Source organism: Somniosus microcephalus, unplaced genomic scaffold (assembly GCF_052327205.1).
Source record: "Somniosus microcephalus isolate GS21.2 unplaced genomic scaffold, FLI_Smic_1.0 scaffold275, whole genome shotgun sequence".
In the NCBI taxonomy this organism is placed as follows: Eukaryota; Metazoa; Chordata; class Chondrichthyes; order Squaliformes; family Somniosidae; genus Somniosus; species Somniosus microcephalus.
The window spans coordinates 63,586-84,936 of NW_028225462.1; the positions used below are offsets into that span (position 1 = coordinate 63,586).

Here is a 21,351-nt window from a genome sequence, read left to right on the forward strand (position 1 = left end):
AAGTCAGCATTGGTTTTGGTACCAGCACTTAATGTTACTATAGCATTATTATGGACATTTTAAAATAATAAACATACTTGAAACATTACTTCACCTCCTATTAAGAGTAAATGATCTGGACATCTGCTATTGCCAACTGTTAGAAATTGAATTTCATAGGATCATAGAAACTTACAGCACAGGAGGCCATTCAGCCCATCGTGCCTGTGCTGACTCTTTGAAAGAGCAGTCATGCTTAGTCCCACATTCCCGCTTTTTGTCCGTAACCATGTAAATTCCTCATCCTCAAGTAACTGTCCAACTCCCTTTTAAAATGATTTCTGGAATCAGCTTCCACCATCTTTTCAGGTAGAGCATTCCAAATCCCGACAACTCAGGTGAAAACATTTTTCCTCATCTCCCCTCTAGATGTTTTTCCAATGATTTTGAATCTATGACCTCTAGTTATTGACCCACTCGCCAGAGGGAATATTTGTTATATATTACTCTATCAAAACTTCTCATTATCTGAAAACCTCTATTAGGTCACTATTTATCCTTCTCTGTTCCAAGGAGAACAGTCCTAACTTTTCCAACCTTTCCTCATAACTGAAGTCCCTCATCCCTGGTAAATCCTGGTAAACCTTCTCTGTAGCCTTTCTAATGCCTTTACATCTTTCCTGAGTGTGGTGCCCAGAATTCTCCACGATACTCCAGCTGAGGCCGAACCTGTGATTTATAAAGTTCGAGCATGATCTCTTTGCTTTCATATTCTATTCCTCTATTTATAAATCCAAGTAACCCATATGCTTTTTTAACCACCTTTTCAATTTGCCCTGCCACCTTTAAGGATTTGTGTATATGGACACCAAGGTCTCTCTGCTCATCTACACTAAATTTGAGATTGAAGGGATTGTTTAAAGAGTTTGGATCAGGATGGTGGTAAGATTAGATTTTTTTGGGAAAACTTAGGGCCAAAACCAAAGTGCAGATCATTTAAACTAACATTTTATGTGGCAATGCGCTCTAGTACACCTGCTCTTGTGAGAAGGCCCAACACTCTCTTGGATAGAAGCCTACTTTTAGACTGCATTAATGTGACAGTCATTGTAGCAAGCACTTACTGCACAAAATGCATGACTCTCAAGGGCCTTAAAAAGAATGTACATGTTATATGTACAGACTGCTCTCTAAATAATGGAGCAGCACATTTATAAGACAAGTAAACAGTTTCAAGGACAAACTACAGACTCCAAAGATCCTATTTAGTACACAGGACACACCTTCAATACCAAGCAGCAATTCATCTTCATCATTTCAGCTGTACAAATTTCAAGGTGTATTTTTATTTTGGCTAACTGAGACCAGCTGTAGAAGGAGCATTTTGTCAGCAGATCAAAACAGTAAAAGATCAAAATGTCCTTCTGGCGGCTGAAATATTAAATTCTGTGTTTTGTTTTCGTCCGTTCCTGGAGTGCAAGCTGGAAGTTAAATCTGCAAAACACACTTCTTCTGTTTAATCACACTGAAAACCTGGTCTCAATTAACTAAAGAATCTTGCCTTGACATAGGATCCTTGTGCATTTTATGTTATAAAAGCACCCAGCCAAAGTGAAGTAGGTTAAAGAATAGAACTTCAGATAAATCAGCCAGTTTATAATGACTTCACAGAACTCTTGAGCTTCCTTTGAAACTAAGAACACGTGGTGTGTACTATCTGTGTGTACTAGCAATAATGGGCTTGGAAGAAACCTATGTATCTGGTCCATATATACTTACCCAGTGCTGTACTACCTACTCTTCGAGGAGGCAGACCCATGCTGTTTAATCAGTATAGGACGGTTCTGATACATGTCCTGGCAGTGCTTTGGACTTCTGGGTATTGCTTCAGCTCCAGGCGGAGCCACCATTTGCCTCCAATATTAGAACACTGCCTTTGAGAGATGAACTCCATTCATATCAACTGGCAATGCATGTTAAGATGTTTCTCCATACTGTGCTTACCTGGGCCAGAGGTACAGCTTTCGAACAAATAAGTTTCGCATTACTCGCTCCACCCGACAGAATCCAATACTAAAGGCCACTGCATTGTCTGTGAAAGCTTTGATAAAACCCTGTTTGTTCTTTTGCCGATAAAGCCGAAGAATAAATGCTTCCTGACACGATTCAATGATTCTGTGAGCTTTGTATACCAAAATACCTGCAAAGATAAAAAGTATTTCAGCACTCACTGTGTCACAGAAGCCATTAATGCAACTAGGTCAGGTCCAGGCAATCTGGGAGTGTAACTATTATGAATTTTTCTAAAACAGAGACCCGGCTCTATACATCATACAGTACAGTTATCAAAAATGTAATAAATGCTGTATCTGGGATCACACAGATTTATATTCTCAGTTATGAAAGCTGACACCATCAACACCTTTGGAGGAGGGGATCAGAGTATTAGTTCTCTTTCTGGTGAATGCTCATGCAGGATGATTAATCCTTTCTATGAGTGGCCGACAGCCATAGACTGTATCCATCCCTCCATGTACTCACCACAGGGCAGGCTGGCAGCCACCCACAGCACCAATACCTCCATTTTACTGACCAGTTCGAACAGAGAGTCTGAATATAAAAGAGGGCAAGTCTAGACTTCGAATGCTTTATAGATTATAAAGTTTGTTTAAAAAAACCCCATAAAAAGCACTTTGATAAGGCAGACAGAGAGAGGCAACAGACAATATTTCTCAAATGCTCACGAAGGTGATGTGAAATTAAACTTATGGGGTAACTTTACTGCAGGAAGAAGAGGGTGCAATACCTAACATTTTCTAGTGAATGCATTTCATTTCAAAGCAAACTACACACAAGCTGAAACATTTCCAATAATGATCGTCTCTCAGGACTCCAGGGGAAAGTTGTATTTTATTTTTATCCTCCTGGGATTCCACAAGGAGGAAAGCAAATAAAGTAACTGAAACACAAGCACTGGGTCTGACCGATGGGACTCTGTGATCAACACCATTCATCTTTCTCAGTGACAAGGATTGGTACTTTCTCTCATCTTGCTCGAGCTCCTCCATCAGGGCAAGTTAAGAGTAAACCGTGTTTAAAGGATTTTCTTTTAAAACAACCAATGGACCACTTACCTGTAATAAGATTTGCAGGAATACGATCTGTTAAGAGGTCGACAACTAGAATCCGGCTGGTCACAAATAAGACCCCACCTTCAGTGTACACCGTATAACGCTCACTACTTGGAATTTCGTTGGTAATAATACGAGGAAGATGAGACACTCCTTCAGACCGTAACTGCTCAGTAAAATATTGCTGAAACAGAGAAAAGCAATCGTTTAACATTTCACTCTTTTTTCAGTGTCACATAGCTGCCAATATGTAGTGAACACTGCAAATGTCTCTCTACTTCAGCTAATGGCAGGGGTGCTGTTGCATGGAGTTCCCATGGTAGCAAAAGCAACCCTCAACGTGGTGACCAATGATGTCTGAAAACTGGCAACCAAAAATGAAACTAGTTTTAAAAACCATGGGGGAAAAATTGGGTCGCGCCCCCTTTGGGGTGCTAACTTTACCGGCACTACTTTTAGCGCCCCCGTGGCCGAAATTCATCGGTAGTGCCAGAGAGGGAGGCGGGGCGCTACTGGAAGCGCCCCACCTCCCTCTTGGGGCGCTGCGAGTAAATATCGCGGCGCTACGTGCCGCAGTGCCATTATTCTTCCCCTTATTAAAGGGGAGGAGCCTTGTGCAGCGTGACCCGGGGCCCAGCTGGGCCACCAGGGATTGGGAGTGCCGGCAAAAGAGCCCGGCACTCAAGAGAAGTGCTGGGCTCACGGAGTGCAGCCGGCACTCTGCAGGGGGGGTGGTGGTGGGGAGGAAGAGAGGGGGGCTGGTCAGGAGGCCGGGGATGGCAACGGGGGCAGGTGCTGTCAGGCGGCCAGCAACAAAAATGGCTGCCCGGCACCTTCCCTTTAATTAGCGCCGCCCCGGCCGCAGGTAGACTCCCCTGATCTTGTCGGACATAGCGTCCGGCGGTAAGTCAGGGGGCGCTACCGAAGATCGCGGCCGGGGCGCTGCACACAGCGATGACGTCAGCGCTGCACTAACTGTTACCGCCGCCACTAACCTCCCGCTGAATTTCGTGGGAGGCGTTGGCGGCGTCGCGCCCCGTTAGCATCCTCTTAGGGCGCTAATGGGAGGCGCAAAGCAACCGAATTTTTAGGCCCTATTGTCTGGGTTTTTGACAGATCAGGATTCCTTTTGAGGTTTAAAATAGTGAACAAATGATATGGGGGTAGGGCAGTTGAAATGGGATTACAGCAGATAACTCCAGTTGAAGATCTAGCACTGGCATAGGTGCAATGGGCAGAATGGCCTCCTTCTGTGTTGTAATTTATGATTCTATACAGCATCACACAAACCCTGGGCAGACAAATTCTATGAGCAGAGCAGGGTAAATCCTTAAGTGAATTTGTACAACAGAGGCTCCCTTCTCCTCCTTCCCAGACCTTTCAACAATGTCTCCAGAAATAGATATACAACACATATCTGGAGTTTACTACTGCCCCAAACCATGAGGCTATCAGTATCAATTCCTAGATGAAACACGTTGGCCCAGAGTTTCCACTTTGGGCGTAATCAGCGATCCGGGGGCAAATTGCGCTAGTTTTAAGAAGTGGGGTTTTTTTTGCTCAAGTTTCTGCACAAACTCATTTGCATATCGCCGCACGTAAAATCTTCCATGAACCAGCGCAATTGGGCAGCGTTTTAGAACGTAATTTAAAAAGGTCTGCATTAATAAATATTCCTCGATATTTTTAAGAGTGGTAACCTGGTGCAGTTTTATTACTATAGCTGAAAATGGGTTTATCACAAAAAATAAGCATTTTTAGTCAGAGTGTCTAGTCCACCACCTGTGAGTAACTCAATTTTAAATAACTGAAAATAACTTTAAAAAACTATACAGAACCATTTACTAGTTACATTGGTGTATAGTCAGTTTCTTAGCAAATTAAAAATATTTAAAAGCTTTTAAAATGTGCCCGTTAGTGTCCTTGTGCCTAAAAAATTCATTTTAAGAGGCTCCTCGAAGGCCCGCAAACGGGCGCAATTAGCGGAAACTCGCCATGGTGATTAACTTGATCGGGCCGTGGCCAGTTTTGAGGGCGGGGACAACTTCTGGCGTGATTTTATTAAACTAGTGCAAAAGATTACAGAAATTCCTCGATCTTTTGCGCTAGTTTGTCTGATTTTGGGCATATCGCCGCACGTAAAATCTTCAGGCCAATATATCCAAGGTACATTGCAAGTGTATTTTTTCTTATGTCTTAGAGGCTGCTGCCATGGCTTTGATGCTGTCAAAATGCTCTTATGCGCAGTAGACATTAATCTGGAGGGAATTGAGGTTGTAATGAAGTCCCAAAGGGTGATATTTGAGATTGAGTTGCTCCATGATTCTTCAGGTGATTCAGAACACCAAAAGCTGCTACACTTCATCCAGTACACAGGCATGGGCAATCCATCAGCTATTCTAAAGAATAGTGAGTGAGACCTGTGCAAAACTCTCAGTTACGACTCCATTATAGTCCATTACATGACAAGAGAATGCAGGCTGAGGCCCAAACATCTCCGCTCACCAGCCTCCAAGTTGAATTCAAGATCATTTTTCTTACCATATGTTGAGCATTTTCTGTATTCATTGAAATATCAACATGACAGATCATAGAACAATACAGCACAGAAGCAGGCTATTCAGCCCATCGTGCCTGTGCCGGCTCTTTGAAAGAGCTATCCAATTAGTCCCAGTCCCCTGCCCTTTCCCCATAGCCCTGCAAATTTTGCCCTTCAAGTATTTATCTAATTCCATTTTGAAAGTTACTATTAAATCTGCTTCTACCACCCTTTCAGGCAGCGCATTCCAGATCATAACAACTAGCTGTATAAAAAAAAACTCTCATCTCGCCTCTGGTTCCTTTGCCAATTACCTTAAATCTGTGTCTTCTGGTTACCAACCCTTCTAACATAGAAACATAGAAGATAGGAGCAGGAGTAGGCCATTCGGCCCCTCGAGCCTGCTCCGCCATTCAATGAGATCATGGCTGATCATCCAAATTCAGTACCCTGTCCCTGCTTTCCCCCCATATCCCTTGACCCTTTAGCCTTAAGAAATATATCCAACTCCTTCTTGAATATATTTAATGAATTGGCCTCTATTGCCTTCTGTGGTAGAGAATTCCACAGGTTCACCACTCTCTGGGTGAAGAAATTCCTCCTCATCTCAGTCCTAAATGGCTTACCCCTTATCCTTAGACTGTGACCCCTGGTTCTGGACTCCCCGACCATCAGGAACATCCTTCTGCCACTGGAAACAGTTTATCCTTATTTACTTTGATTTTGAACACCTCGATTAAATCTCCCATTAACCTTCTCTGCTCTAAGGAGAACAACCCTAGCTTCCCTAGTCTCTCCAAAGTACCCTGGTACCATTCTAGTAAATCTCCTCTGTACCCTCTCTAAAGCCTTGACATCCTTCCTAAAATGTGGTACCCAGAATTAGACACAATACTCCAGCTGGGGCCTAACTAGTGATTTATAAAGGTTTAGCATAATTTCTTTGCTTTTGTACTCTATGCCTCTATTTATAAAGCCAAGGAACCGTATGCCTTTTGTTTTAAAACAGCCTTTCAACTTGTCCTACCACTTTCAAAGATTTGTGTACGTATGCCCCCAGGTCTCTCTTCCTGCACCCCCATTAAAATTGTACCATTTAGTTTATATTGCCTCTCCTCATTCTTCCTACCAAAATGCATCACTTCACATATTTCTGCATTAAATTACATCCGCCATGTGTCTGTTACAATCCTCCTCACTATTTACTATATTTCCGAGTTTCGTGTCTTCTGCAAACTTTGAAATTATGCCCTGTATATATCCAAGTCCAGGTCATTAATACATATCAAAAAGAGCACCACTGTATACTTCTCTCCAATCTGAAAAACAACCGTTCACCACTACTCTCTGCTTTCTGTCTCTTAGCCAATTTCATATCCATGCTTCCACTGCCCCTTCAATCCCATAGGCTTCAATTTTGCTAACAAGTATAATATGTGGTATTTTATCGAACTTCATATACACAACATGAACCCTCTCTGTTACTTCATTAAAGAACTCAATCAAGTTAATCAAACACGATTTTCCTTTAACAAATCCGTGCTGGCCGTCATTTATTAACCCATATGTTTCCAAGTGACAATTAATTTTGTCTGGGAATATTGTTTCTAAAAGTTTCCCCACCACCGATGTTTGGCTGACTGTTCTGTAGTTAACAGGTTTATCCTCCCATTTCTTGAACAGGGGTGTAACATTTGCAATCCTCCCGTCCTTTGGCACTACCCCCATATTTAAAGAGGATTGGAAGATTGTGGCCAGAGCCTTCGCTATCTCCATCCTTACTTCCTTCAGCAACCTAGGATGCATCCCATCCAGACCGGGTGACTTGTCTACTTTGAGCGCTGACAACCTGTTAAATACCTCTTCATCTATTTGTATCCTTTCCAATTCTCTACTACCTCCTCCTTTACTGTGACATTGGCAGCACCCTCTTCTTTAGTGAAGATAGACACAAAATATTAATTCAGTACCTCAGCCATGCCTCTACAAAAAGATCTCCTTTTTGGTCCCTAATTGGCCCCACCCTTCCTTTGACTACCCTTTTACTATTTATATGTTTATAAATGACTTTTGGATTCCCTTTTGTTACCCGCTAATCTGAACAATACATTTATAGTTCAATCTTTGAAAAGGTCTTTATGGCCCATATATTTGAAACGAACAGGTAGTACCTCATGAGAAGGGAATGATGACTTCTTAATGGGGGAAGCAAACATAGGTGCAGTTTTTAAAAACAATTTAATCTGCTAGTCAGAGAAAGTCTGCAATGAAGTCTCTGTCTGGTTGCAGGCTCAAAACCCCTGTACTGGTGGGACAGTAGAAAGGTCAGACCATCTATGTTGGGTATAAGTTGGGTGAGCTTGTTAGGTATTCCAAGTTATTTACACATTGGTTCAAGTAGTCAGTGCTTGGATGGTTAATTAAAGCATGTTGACCAATACATTAGCCACTTGTCGCTAATTAGAAATGCAGGCGGTGGCAAATTGCATTTCTAATTAATAATTCAAAAATGAGTAAGAGATACCTCCATTGGGCATGTGATCTCAATACTCATTCGCACGACGCATACATGTGAACTTTAACCTTTTTGTACGCTTGCTGATAAAAGCAGAATGTGCAAGTCTTTCTTGATCATTGTGAGTGCATTACTTCCTTGGTTACTGAATGATGGTAGACATTTGCTAAGTAAATATACATGTGAAGTACATTTACTTGTAACTTGCGTGTAAGGCATTTTCTGCTAAAATTAGTGCATGTGGTTAAAACAGTATCGCTGTAGCCACACCTGGGATCGTCAGCAATTTCTATTGGACAACACTGAACTAAAGAACCTGGAAGAATTTTTTAAGAGTGTAAATTTAGGTTCGTGTGCAGCAAGTATTGAACTGTGAACAGGAGGTAGCGCTCCCTCAGCACTAACTTCTATGGGACATCGTCAGAGTTACCCCTCCATGCTAAAGCACTTGCAAGTGTGTTATTCAAAAATAATTACTGACATACAGACATCAATTCCCCATTCTCTTGTCTAGTTCATCTGACTTAGCTCATTGCCACTTACTAACTGCTACATAAATGAGAGGACAATTCACTGCAGTCCAAAATATTTTACTTTGGAGAATCGTAATTGCCTAGAGATTTTTTTCATCTCTAAACACAATGAAATTGCATAATAAAGATGTCATGCTACTTGCACATAATATTACTATGTCACACTGCAAAAATAACACTGAGCTCTTCCTCTCCTGAATGAACACTTTTAAGTGGTAGCTGAGGGACAGATACAAGCAGGAACTACCAAACACTTAAAAGGCCAGAATATTCAAAAAAATCAGCAACTCTTTTTGTCTGCAGAAAATCAATGTGTTATTTTCATCATGTCACAAAAAATATATGCTTGGTGCAATTTATGTAACTTTGTTTTATATTTAAAAAAAAACATGTTTTCGAACACTTTTTCACAAAGACTGATGCATGGTTTTCATCAGACAGAAAGCAGGAGGAGCAGTTAAATCTGAAGGCACAGCTCAGGAACAAAAAACTGCCAAAACCGTTGGCCCTGATTTTGCGATAAGAATAACGGCGAGGCTATCAGCGTCACTGCTATTATGGCGTAAATCACAGCAACGTCCAGGGTCCGCTCATGCGCAGTTAAACGTGGAGATCAGGAAGTTGCCGCCCGAGTTGCCATGCTCCTCCAGAAGCCTCGATGTAACAGTATCTCACCGAGAGACTCGGCACTGAAACAGATGAAGGGCGAGAAGCTGCTGTACTCACCCACTAAACAGGCCAGAAAAGTGAGGACTTGTCCATTCAAGTGCAAGTGAATTTTTCACAGCGTGGTAAGTCTTAATTATTGCCAAACATCCTCTCTGGCACTGAAAATTTACTTTTAAAAATGTGGAGTCTCATTCCTTCAGATTTTAATTACTGTATTGTTGGAGATTTTAAAAAATGTAAATAATTTTTTTAACTTTTTCTTTCTGTCTCTTTTATCTCTCTCTCTTAATCCTATCTTTCTTTCCCTCTCTATATTTCGCTTTCTGTACATGATTTGGTATTGAATTAAATACACTAACTTACACTTCCTGGTTTAGACTCTGCGGGCTGGATTTTACCAGCCCTGAGGAGGCGGGTCAGCTGGGAAAATCCCAAAAAATGGGAGCGGGTCCCAAACCCGCTCCAACCAATCTTCCCAGGAGTCGGGTCCCCGATTTGGGCAGAGTCCTGACTCCTAGAGGCGGGAAGAGGATTACAGCCACTTAACTGCCTGTTAACAGGCTTTTTCTCATTTATCGACTGCTGCTGTGGGCTTCCCGATGTCGGGGAACCCCGCCAGGATAAGTGAGGCGTAATGTGGGTCTACTATAATTTTTGTGTATATATGACAGCTGCAGAAGTGGTTTAAAGGATTCAAGAGGACACTGGTGAGTATCAGAAGTAAGGAAAAGTTATGAAAGTAATTTTTAATGTGTTTAGATGTTTCTGCAGGTGACAAGCTATGAAGTGTTTGTGTAGGCTCATCTGATCGGGAGAAGTGACAGATGGCTTCTGCAATCTCAGCTGCAGCTGCCATCTGTTTTATCCTAAGGAGAGAGTAATTGGAGAGCCTGGGTGCAAGGCCTCACCTTTGGACAGTGATTGTCAGTGTTTGACAGCACCTCAATGCTGTCAAATTATCTGTCAAACAAGTGTGATGCATATGCCTTTAAGAAAACTGGCAGATGAATCATCAACTGACGTCATCTGACACCAGCTTTCCCTTAATTGGCGGGCTTAACAAAGCCAATCAGGGGAAAATAGTGTCAGCTCGTCAGACAACGCTGGGGGTGGGACTGGAACCCGAAAACCAGCAGTCCCGCCTTGATTTTGGCCTTCCAGGTAAGATTCCGCCCTGTGTGTCTCAGTGAGGATTCTTCTATCTGATTGGTTAAGGAGACACACCATTACTTGCTCTGTTCACACAGGTCCCAGATCCCCTGGAGAAGGTGCTGTGCTGTCTTGGATTTCTAATTACCACCAGTCGTAGTGTAAATGCGACTGTGAGCAAGTGAAATGAACGCGAGCGCCGTTTGTTCGCCGCTAACTGCAAAATCCAGGCCAATATGTAAGCGAATAGAACAACGACGGACAAAACTTAATATGGACAAGTCTAAATTACTGTCATAGGAAGAAAACTGGATGACACACAACGAATGCTGCTAGACTTCTAGGAGTGAAGCTGAAAGAGAGCGAGGGGATCAGCCCGTCCAATCACTGTGGAGCAGCAATCAACGACGCAAATAGACAGCTGAGCTATTTAGTACAAGTCAGAGGAAGTCAGTCTCAAATAGTACTCTGGTCAGACTACACCTTGAGTACAACCCCTCACAACTTGAACCGTCTCCGGGAAATCCCCTATGCGCCTTTTCATTCTGCGCGGAGGGGTTTCCTGTACGGGCTGCTCTTGCACACCCTCCATTTTGCCATCCTCATCTGCTGTCCAGACGCCTTGGCACACCATCTTGCCGTTTGGCGGAGGCCCCAATGGAGGGCTCTCTATGCAGGAGTCCTCCCTTTTTCTATTGAGGACTTGGCCTGGAGGGTGTTGCAGAGCAGTCCCGTGCAATAAAATTTTAAGTAGGTTCACGGACTCCCAGGCTGCCTGCTTTTTCTGTGGCCTGGATGAGTCCGTGTTCCATGTATATATCGAATGTGAGAGGTTGCAGCCCCTATTCCATTATTTGAAGGGGCTGCTCCTCGATTTTTGGCTGCACTTCAGTCCCACGCTCCTGATCCTTGGTCACCCGGTGTGGAGGGGAGTGGGCAGATCGGGGAACTCCTCATAGGACTGCTCCTGGGCCTGGCTAAAGTGACCATCAACTGGTCCAGGCAGCAGGCAGTGGAGGGGGTCGTTCGGCCCGACTGTCTGCCTCTCTTCCGCGGCCACGTTCACGCCCGGGCGTCCGCCGGCATGCTCGAGGCCTTCCGCAACCGGTGGGCACCGCAGGGACTGCAGTGCATTATCACCACCGGTAATGGAATTTTAATTTAAATTTATTAAGTTTCCTTTAATGTATTTTTGTTAATTTACAGTTTATTTGTTCATATCCAAAAGAGTACACCTTGAGTACTTAAGAGTAAGTCATACCAAATTGTACTCTGGTCAGACTACACCTTGGCCCGGACTTTGCGGTGGATATGGCAGAGTACTCCGAGTATTCCTTTGAAATCCACCATATGGGCATGTGCTAAATCCTGAACTTGCGGTCTGTCAATGTATGCGTTGACAGACCATCCGCATGGCCCAGGAAAAAGCTATTGCTGGCGCAGAGTTGGGCTACTTGCCCACCAACTGCCCAGCAATTGTGTACAGAAATGTTACGGTTGATGCAAACAGACGCAGGGCCCGTTTGCATTAGCGTAAGGCGATACCGCAGGCATGATTTAAACATTTTCATCTCGAAAATCATATAGTTTAACTGTATCAAATGAGTTTTTCTTATTTATGCAAAGATTTGAGTTTTAATTATGTCAATAAAATTATCAGCAAAATTAAATTTGTGAAGTTGGTGGAATGAAGCTAATTAGGAATTAAATTACGCACAGGCTGCGTCCCTGGACCATTACACAATGCCAGACCACAAGTTTTCGCAGGAGGGCCGCCATCAGGTAGGCTCGGAGGTACGCGCTGACCGCAATTTTTGGCCCCGACTACTTAGCCAGTTCCAGTCACCAAGACACAAGCGAGATATTCAGGATCTTGAGACAGTTTAATGAGCTATGCAGTTGATCTCTGGCATCAATGGACTACGTTATGAGGAGGGGCTGTGCCTACTTGGGCTTTGAAAGGAGGGGTCTGAGGTGACCTTACAAAGGATAAGATAGGAAACAGCATGGAATAGGCTGGATTCAGATAGTTATATCAAACTAAACAAGAGTTTAAAAAAACAAACAAATGCAAGACTAGCGAATGGAAAGGACTATAGGGTTTTTCTGGAAGGGCGAGGCAAGATGAGTCGAATGCCCTTTCTCGTCCATATTTATCTTGTGAAGACAGTATCTACCTCCCAACTACAGAACTGCAAAACGTGGCCAGGGCCGAGGGATTGCCCCCCCCATCCAATAATAGCACCCTGATTTAAAACTGGGCCAAATGCTTAATGCTCCTCCCCTTTCCAATGGTGAAACGCGTCAGTGAGATGACATTACAGCCCTGTCGACTCTTGCAGGTGTCTGCGATGTTCTCGCCCACACGCTCGTCCCCCAGTCTGACAAGATCGGAGAGCAGCAGGCGGTGGGGGATGTGACAGGCGGCGAGCAAAGCTCACACCGAGCGCCCGCGCTGCTCCACTTACCTCCTCCGCCACATTAGTGTTGAGCACAAGGACCAGGTTGCCGGGGTCGCAGTACAACTTGAGGAAGTTCAGCAGAATCCGGTCTATCCCCATCCCCTTCGCCGCGATGACGAGCCCATCTTCATGGAATAAATCCAGAAAGATCTGGCTCTCGTGCTCTAGCAGCGGGGTCATGACAGCGGCAGCGCTCCCGGCTTTCGGGAGGTCGAGGAGCGGAATCCGCCCGCACAGGGAACCCTCCCCCAACTCCTCTCCTCGCTGTGCGCTTCAGCAACTGGCCTCCGGCCGCAGCGCCAACTGCAGCCCGAACGATGTATACACACGTCTCCTTGTGTTCAGGTACCGCTGCAAATCCCCGTCAGACTAGGGTTGCCAACCCTCCTGGATTGTCTTGGAGTCTCCAGGAATTGAAGATTAATCCTCTGTGAGCAATCAGGGAGAAAAATCATAGGGGTATTTAAAAAATGTTTTTTTCTCCCCCCGTTTTCTTTCAACATTTTTATTTATTAATTATAAAAATATCATATATGGGGAAAAAAGGCTGACTGACAGTCGCGAATCATGTAAGGAAGATGTTTGCTTTCTAATCAGCATCCGAAGGCGGTGTGTTGCAAGGATGGACGTGTCAGGCGAACGATGGCGGGAGTGTGCAGGCAGGGCGTTTGTATGTGGGAGGTCATGTGATGAATCCTCCAGAAATATGTCCAATCAGAGCTGGCAACCCTACGAGCCATGGTGTGAAGATGCCGGAGTTGGACTGGGGTGGACAAATGTAAGAAGTCACACAACACCAGGTTATAGTCCAACAGTTTTATTTGAAATCACAAGCTTTCGGAGCGCTGCTCCTTCGTCAGGTGAAGTGGAGAGATGCATAAAGACACAGCTTATATAGTCAGAGAATAATGCCAGATGATTACAGGTAATCTTTCTAATTGCCATTTATCACACCTCGGCAGAGAGATAATCACAGCGATCAAAGGTGTGAATGGTGTCCAAACAGGTTAGTCAGGAAAACATTACATCAAAGAACAATGAGGTGGGGTCACAAGGGGTCAAATGTTGCAGATGCTGGGGTCTGTATGAGAAACAAAAAACAGACAAAAAAACATTTTTTTTTGCTGGAAATCACAGCAGGTCCGGCCGCATCATATGACCTCCCACATACAAACGTCCTGCCTGCACACTCCCGCCATCGTTCGCCCCGACACGTCCATCCTTGCAACACACCGCCTTCGGATGCTGATTAGAAAGCAAACATCTTCCTTACATGATTTGCGACTGTCAGTCAGCCTTTTTTCCCCCATATATGATATTTTTATAATTAATAAATAAAAATGTTGAAAGAAAACAGGGGGAGAAAAAAACATTTTTTTAATAAACAGATGTGGCCGGACCTGCTGTGATTTCCAGCAACAACAAAAAAAAATTTTGTCTGTTTTTTGTTTTTCATACAGACCCCAGCATCTGCAACATTTGACCCCTTGTGACCCCACCTCATTGTTCTTTGATGTAATGTTTTCCTGACTAACCTGTTTGGACACCATTCACACCTTTGATTGCTGTGATTATCTCTCTGCCGAGGTGTGATAAATGGCAGTTAGAAAGATTACCTGTAATCATCTGGCATTATTCTCTGACTATATAAGTTGTGTCTTTATGCATCTCTCCACTTCACCTGATGAAGGAGCAGCGCTCCGAAAGCTTGTGATTTCAAATAAAACTGTTGGACTATAACCTGGTGTTGTGTGACTTCTTACATTTAACCCTACGAGCGTTAGAGTGCTCAGAAGTTTCCTGAGTTATACTGTACTACCATTTTTGGATGGGTGCAGATCCCAAACCACTTCACATTGACAAGAAAGTGCTCATTTGGATTGTGGATCCCAGAATTTATTGATATTGAAGTTGCATATCTGCAGTACAAGGGGTGAGGTTTAATGAGCACAAATCTATGTAACAAAGCGATATGCAAAGGGAAGGGCACAGAAACCATTTACAATTTTTAGGACATTGCATCTAATGCAAAGGTTTGTAGCTCACTAGAATTGTTGCTAGCCTGGCAGGTAATGAGGTCTTCACTTGGTCACACTTCCAAGCTCCAATAGCCATGAATTTGCAACCAATTTAATTTTCCAGTCCAAACCTGGCAGTGAGTAGGGAAGGGGCAGGATCGTAGGTCTCAGGGGTTTACTTTGCTGATAATAGAAATTCACTGAAAACCTTAATAACCTCAGTACCTAATGTTTCAACATTGCAGAAATGAGTAGAAAAAAATCAATCTGCATTAAAATAAAAGACTTTTAGAGGTTCTTTTAGAAATGTTGGGACATCCCATTCAAAATTGTCTGATCCAAAACTGGATGGGTGGCAACTCTGAAGCCAATTTTTATTCACTTGAGTTTCAGGACTGTACTTTACTGCAGTGCTGGCTTCTCAGCTTTACTCTGCTGATGTATTGGGTCTTGGACAGAAATCTGCTTTTCCTTGGGCTGAATTCCATTTCTCTGGTGCCTTCTGGGCTTTACTATGACCGCCATCTGCACCACCACTTTCTACTGCGACTATATTCTCTGCTGGGCTGCCTCTATTCCAGTCCTTCATCTGCTTCTGTAGGCTCAGTATTTATTTTGCTCCTACACTGGCATTTTGCACTCTACGTTGAGCTAGCTCTGATCCGTTCCAATGGTTCCAATCCTGCTCTGGATTCTGCTCCCATGCTGCTGAATCAACTCTGCTTTGCTGCTACCCATTTGCTTCCCATGACTGCTGACTCCACTCATCCTTCAGAATTCTTCTATCACCCTTCGCTGAACTGGGCTTCTTAAGCTCCTGCTGCTGTTCCCGATCTTGTGTGCTCCCCATTTCTTCCCTACAGCTGTTCCTCAGACCAGCTCCCACATCTGCACTGATTCCAATGGATTTACCTCTCGCCCTCCCCTGGTTCCCTGGACTTCACTGATCTTGGTCTGCAGTTTCAATCCCAATTTTCCTCAATCCTCTGCTTGTATCTGTTGCTGCATACGGCTAACACATGAGACCACTATACACCTCTGCTGGGCACCTGGATTACTCTTGGACAGCTCATATTGGACTTTCCACTCCTCCTCGGCCCTCTGCTTCAACTGGACAACCTCCAGCAATGCGCCTGATGACACTCTGTCCTTCGAACAGCTCCTGGCACCACAACCTCTGAACATGGACAATGGCTCCTGGGCGCTCCAAGCTGACTCCACCATGTCTACAAGTCAACTTCATTCCATCACAGGACCTCACTTTAACAACAACAACAACTTATATTTATATATCGTCTCTAACGTAGTAAAACTTTCCAAGGCACTTCACAGGAGTGTCATAAAACAAAATTTGACACCGAGCCACATAAGGAGAAATTAGGGCAGATAAGTAGGTTTTAAGGAGCATCTTAAAGGAGGAAAGAGAGGTAGAGAGGTTTAGGCATGGAATTCCAGAGTTTAGGGCCTAGGCAACAGAAGGCCCAGCCACCAATGGTTGAGCAATTATAATCAGGGATGCTCAAGAGCGCAGAATTAGAGGAGCGCAGATATCTCAGGGGGTTGTGGGGCTGGAGGAGATTACAGAGATAGGGAGGGGGCGAGGCCATGGAGGGATTTGAAAACAAAGATGAGAATTTTAAAATCGAGGCGCTGCTTATCCGAGAGCCAATGTAGGTCAGCGAGCACAGGGGTGATGGGTGAACAGGACTTGGTGCGAGTTAGGATACGGGCAGCCAAGTTTTGGATGACCTCAAGTTTATGTAGGGTAGAACGTGGGAGGCCGGTCAGGAGTGCATTGGAATAGTCAAGTCTAGAGGTAACAAAGGCATGGATGAGGTTTCAGCAGCAGATGAGCTGAGGCAGGGGCAGAGAAGGGTGATGTTACGGAGGTGGAAATAAGCGATCTTAGTTATAGTGTGGATATGTGGTCGTAAGCTAATTTGAGGGTCAAATATGACACCAAGGTTGTGAACAGTGTGGTTCAGCCTCAGACAGATGCTAGGGAAAGGGATGGAGTCAGTTGCTAGGGAACGGAGTTTGTGGCGGGGACCAAAAACAATGACTTTGGTCTTCCCAATATTTAACTTTGGACTCTTCTCCTTGTCCTCTGTTAATGACCAAGATATGTCTCTCTTAATCTCTGCCATGCCTATGTAACCTGAATTACCTCTGTGTCCATCTGCTTTCTCATTTTGGCTGCCACTCCAAACCTGAGCCTATTACTTCTATCTATGTCCCTTGAAACATATAAGATTCTGAGGGGGATTGACAGGGTAGATGCTGAAAGGTTGTTTCCCCTAGTTGGAGAGTCTAGAACTAGGGGGCATAGTCTCAGGATAAGGGGTCGGCCATTTTTAGACTGAGATGAGGAGGAATTTCTTCACTCAGAGGGTTGTGAATCTTTGGAATTCTCTACCCCAAAGGGCTGTGGAAGCTGAATCATTGAGTGTATTCAAGACTGAGATTGATAGATTTTTGGACTCTAGGGGAACCAAGGGATATGCGGATCAGGCGGAAAAGTGGAGTTGGGGGCAATGATCAGCCATGATCTTATTGAATGGCGGAGCAGGCTCAAGGGGCCGTATGGTCTACACCTGCTCCTAGTTCTTATGTTCTTATGTTTCTTTTTTTCTCTAGGCCCATTTTGAGGTCTTCACTATTGTCTCCTCCCCTTCTTGTGATCTAATCATGTCACCTTACATTACTTCCCCATTATATCCCCCATCCCTACCCCAACTCATCACTACTCATCTGCCTTCCTACACTCCTGCCAGCATCCCAGGCTTGAATCCTCCTTGCATAAGCCCACAATTACCCTATGTGCCCCTCTTGGCATTCTCCAAAGTGTCCACAGGAGCAACCGTATAAGGAACTGCTTTCTATATGAGGACCAACCCAAATGCCCCATGCTCCTCTCCCACCAACCTTCTCACCCAGCGAGCCCACTGGGAGCTAAACTTGACAAATCCCTTCATATCCAGTTCACATCACCTGCCGCTGCCCCATTGAACTAATTCCCCCTGCCTCTCTCCGCATTTCCCTCCAAAATGTCCGTTCACTCGCGAACCTTGCCATCCACAATCCTATTATGGATGATCATGTTGACGTCCTGGCTTTGACTGAAACTTGTCTCATGTTTGGTGACACCTTGCCCTTTACTGATGTCTCCCCGACCTGACTATACTTTCCACAACCTGCTACACACAATCCACTGTAGCAGAGGTGTGGCCATTATCAGCAAATCACACCTTGGTCTTCCCCCTACTCCTCTGGTACTTTCTCATTCTTCAAGGATTCCACCCTGCTCGCTTTTCTTAAATCCTCATTTTGTATCCCCTCCCAAGCCCAACCCGAGTTTGTCACTGAAATATCCTCCCTCCTTTCCTCACTCAGCCTCTGCACCGAGTGACTCCTCATTCTTAGTGATATCAATCTCCAGGTCAGCTCCCCCTGACTTCTCTCCTCTGAATTCGCTGCCTTCAGTACCTCAGTCATGCCCTCTGCCTCCTCAAGATGGTTTCCTTTTTTGTCCATAATCATCCTCAGCATTCCCTTAACTATATTTTACTTTTTATATGTTTATAAAAGAATTTTGAGTTCTCTTTTATGTTACCTGCTAATCTTTTATCATACTCTCTCTTTGCCTTTCTTATATCCTTTTTCAATTTCCCTCTGCTCTCTCTGTATTTCCGATTGTGTTCTGTACCTGACATTTGTCATAAACCTCCTTTTTCTGATTTATTTTAAACTCTGATTGAGAATAAGGAGAAGAATAGTGAGCAATCAAATTACTCAATTTTGCTTTGAAAGGGACCAATCTCAATTAGCAAGCAGAAGGATATACCAATGCCTAATGGACAAGTAGCAGGAACCATTCAATCAAATCACTCCAAAACGCTTATGAGGTTGGTTTGAGTCACTATCATGAACTTTGCCCCGCGGTGGCAAATTTACTGTTAAAAATAACATATGGAGCTTAAGAAACTCGTAAGACATTCTGAATAAAATGCTTATTTTTATTCATAGAGTTGCCGTTATGGCTTTTTAAACCCCTGGGAAACAACGGGGGGAGTTTTTCAGAAGGTCCATACGACCCTTCGAGCCTGCTTTGCCATTCAATAAGATCATGGCTGATCTTCAACCTCAACTCCACTTTCCCACCCGTTCCCCATATCCCTTGATTCCCCTAGAGTCCAAAATCTATCTACTGTATCTCATCCTTGAATATACTCAACGATTCAGCATCCACAGCCCTTTAGGGTAGAGAATTCCAAAGATTCACAACCCTCTGAGTGAATAAATTCCTCCTCCCCGAGAACCCTTCTCTCACTCCCCCTCCTCCCTCTGTGAGCAGCTTGTCCTCTTCTTCGCTGCCTCTGTTCCATCTCATTGTCATGCTGCAGGCCAAGGGGGGTGACAACTAGAGCACTCATGATGGGAGCAAGTGGTCTGACCAGAACCCTTGAAATCAGAAGCAAGGCCTTCTCCACTTGCAGCACCACTCCCTGTCACTTCACCAACTTTTAATAACTCTAGAAAACGTCGAACACTTCCACAAACTCACACAGAGCAATTGAAATCAAAAAGCAAGTTACCTGAAAATTGATGATGATCCCTTTAAATAGCACTGGTGGGGATTCTTCCTGCTACTAAATGCATGTTCAGCTGTGCGAGGTTAAGAGAGGGCGTTAGCTCCAGCGATGACAATGAAATTGGCAGCGCTGGCATCAAATCAGTGTTGCCATCCTCACCAGATGTGTGTGCGCGCTGCTCAGATGCCATTTTGGTCCCAATTTGGCAACAATTCGGAAATTAGAGACGTGTGCAATAAGGGCACAGCAGTTATCATGGGTGACTTTAATCTACATATAGATTGGGCTAACCAAATTAGTAACAATATTGTGGAGGAGGAATTCCTGGAGTGTATACGGGATGATTTCCTGGACCAATATGTCGAGGAACCAACTAGAGATCAGGCCATCTTAGACTGGGTATTATGTAATGAGAAAGGATTAATTAGCAATCTTGTTGTGCAAGGCCCCTTGGGGTGGAGCGATCATAATATGATAGAATTCTTCATTAAGATGGAGAGTGAAGTATTTGACTCAGAGACTAGGGTCCTGAATTTAAATAAAGGAAACTACGATGGTATGAGGCGCGAGTTGGGTAGGATGGATTGGGGAATGTTAGTTAAAGGGTTAATGGTGGATAGGCAATGGCAAACATTTAAAGATCGCATGGATGAACTACAGAATTTGTTCATCCCTATTTGGCATAAAAATAAAACAAAAAAGGTGACTCAACCTTGGCTAACAAGGGAAATTAGGGATAGCATAAGATCCAAGGAGAGGACATATAAATTGATCAGAAAAAGCAGCAAACCTGAGGATTGGGAGCAGTTTAGGATTCAGCAAAGGAGGACAAAGGGATTAATTAAGAGGGGGGAAATAGAGTATGAGAGTAAGCTTTCAGGGAACATAAAAACTGATTGTAAAAGCTTCTATAGATATGTGAAGAGCAAAAGATTGGTGAAGTCAAGCATAGGTCCCTTGCAGTCAGAATCTGGGGAATTTATAATGGGGAACAATGAAATGGCAGACCAATTAAATACATACTTTGGTTCTGTCTTCACAAAGGAGGGCACAAATAACCTCCCAGAGATGTCGGGGAACATAGGGTCTAATGAGAGGGAGGAACTGAATGAAATCAGTATTTGTAGGGAAATGGTGTTAAGGAAATTGATGGGATTGAAGGCTGATAAATCTCCAGGGCCTGATAATCTACATCCTAGGGTACTTAAGGAAGTGGCCCTAGAAATAGTAGTGCATTGCTGGTCATCTTCCAAAATTCTATAGATTCTGGAACAGTTCTCATGGATTGGAGGGTAGCTAATGTTACCCCACTATTCAAAAAAGGTGGTAGAGAGAAAACGGGGAATTATAGACTGGTAAGCCTGACATCAGTAGTGGGGAAAATGCTGGAGTCTATTATAAAAGATGTAATAGCAGAGCACTTGGAAAACAGTGACAGGATTTACAAAAGGTAAATTGTGCTTGACTAATCTACTGGAATTTTTTGAGGATGTAACTGGTAGAATAGATAAGGGAGAACCAGCGGATGTGGTGTATTTGGACTTTCAGAAGGCTTTCGATAAGGTCCCGCATAAGAGATTAGCGTGTAAAGTTAAAGCACATGGGATTGGGGGCAAGGTACTGACTTGGATAGAGAACTGGCTGGCAGACAGGAAGCAAAGAGTTGGAATAAACAGCTCTTTTTCCGAGAGGCAGGCAGTGACTAGTGGGGTACCGCAGGGATCGGTGCTAGGACCCCAGCTATTCACAATATATATTAATTGT

General features: G+C 43.9%; 1 protein-coding gene across 1 annotated transcript in view; it reads right to left on the bottom strand.

Annotated features, from left to right (window-relative positions):
* Window positions 1-13,247, bottom strand: part of LOC147081950 (DNA repair endonuclease XPF-like) — a 36,003-nt gene extending 22,756 nt beyond the window's left edge. The window contains exons 1-3 of the mRNA XM_085980576.1: window positions 12,984-13,247; window positions 3,114-3,294; window positions 1,984-2,179 (exon numbers count right to left, since the gene is read on the bottom strand). Coding sequence (XP_085836702.1) covers window positions 1,984-2,179; window positions 3,114-3,294; window positions 12,984-13,157 — 551 coding nt within the window. The 5' untranslated portion in view covers window positions 13,158-13,247. The remainder of the gene's footprint in view (window positions 1-1,983; window positions 2,180-3,113; window positions 3,295-12,983) is intronic.
* Between the last annotated feature and the right edge of the window lie 8,104 nt (window positions 13,248-21,351).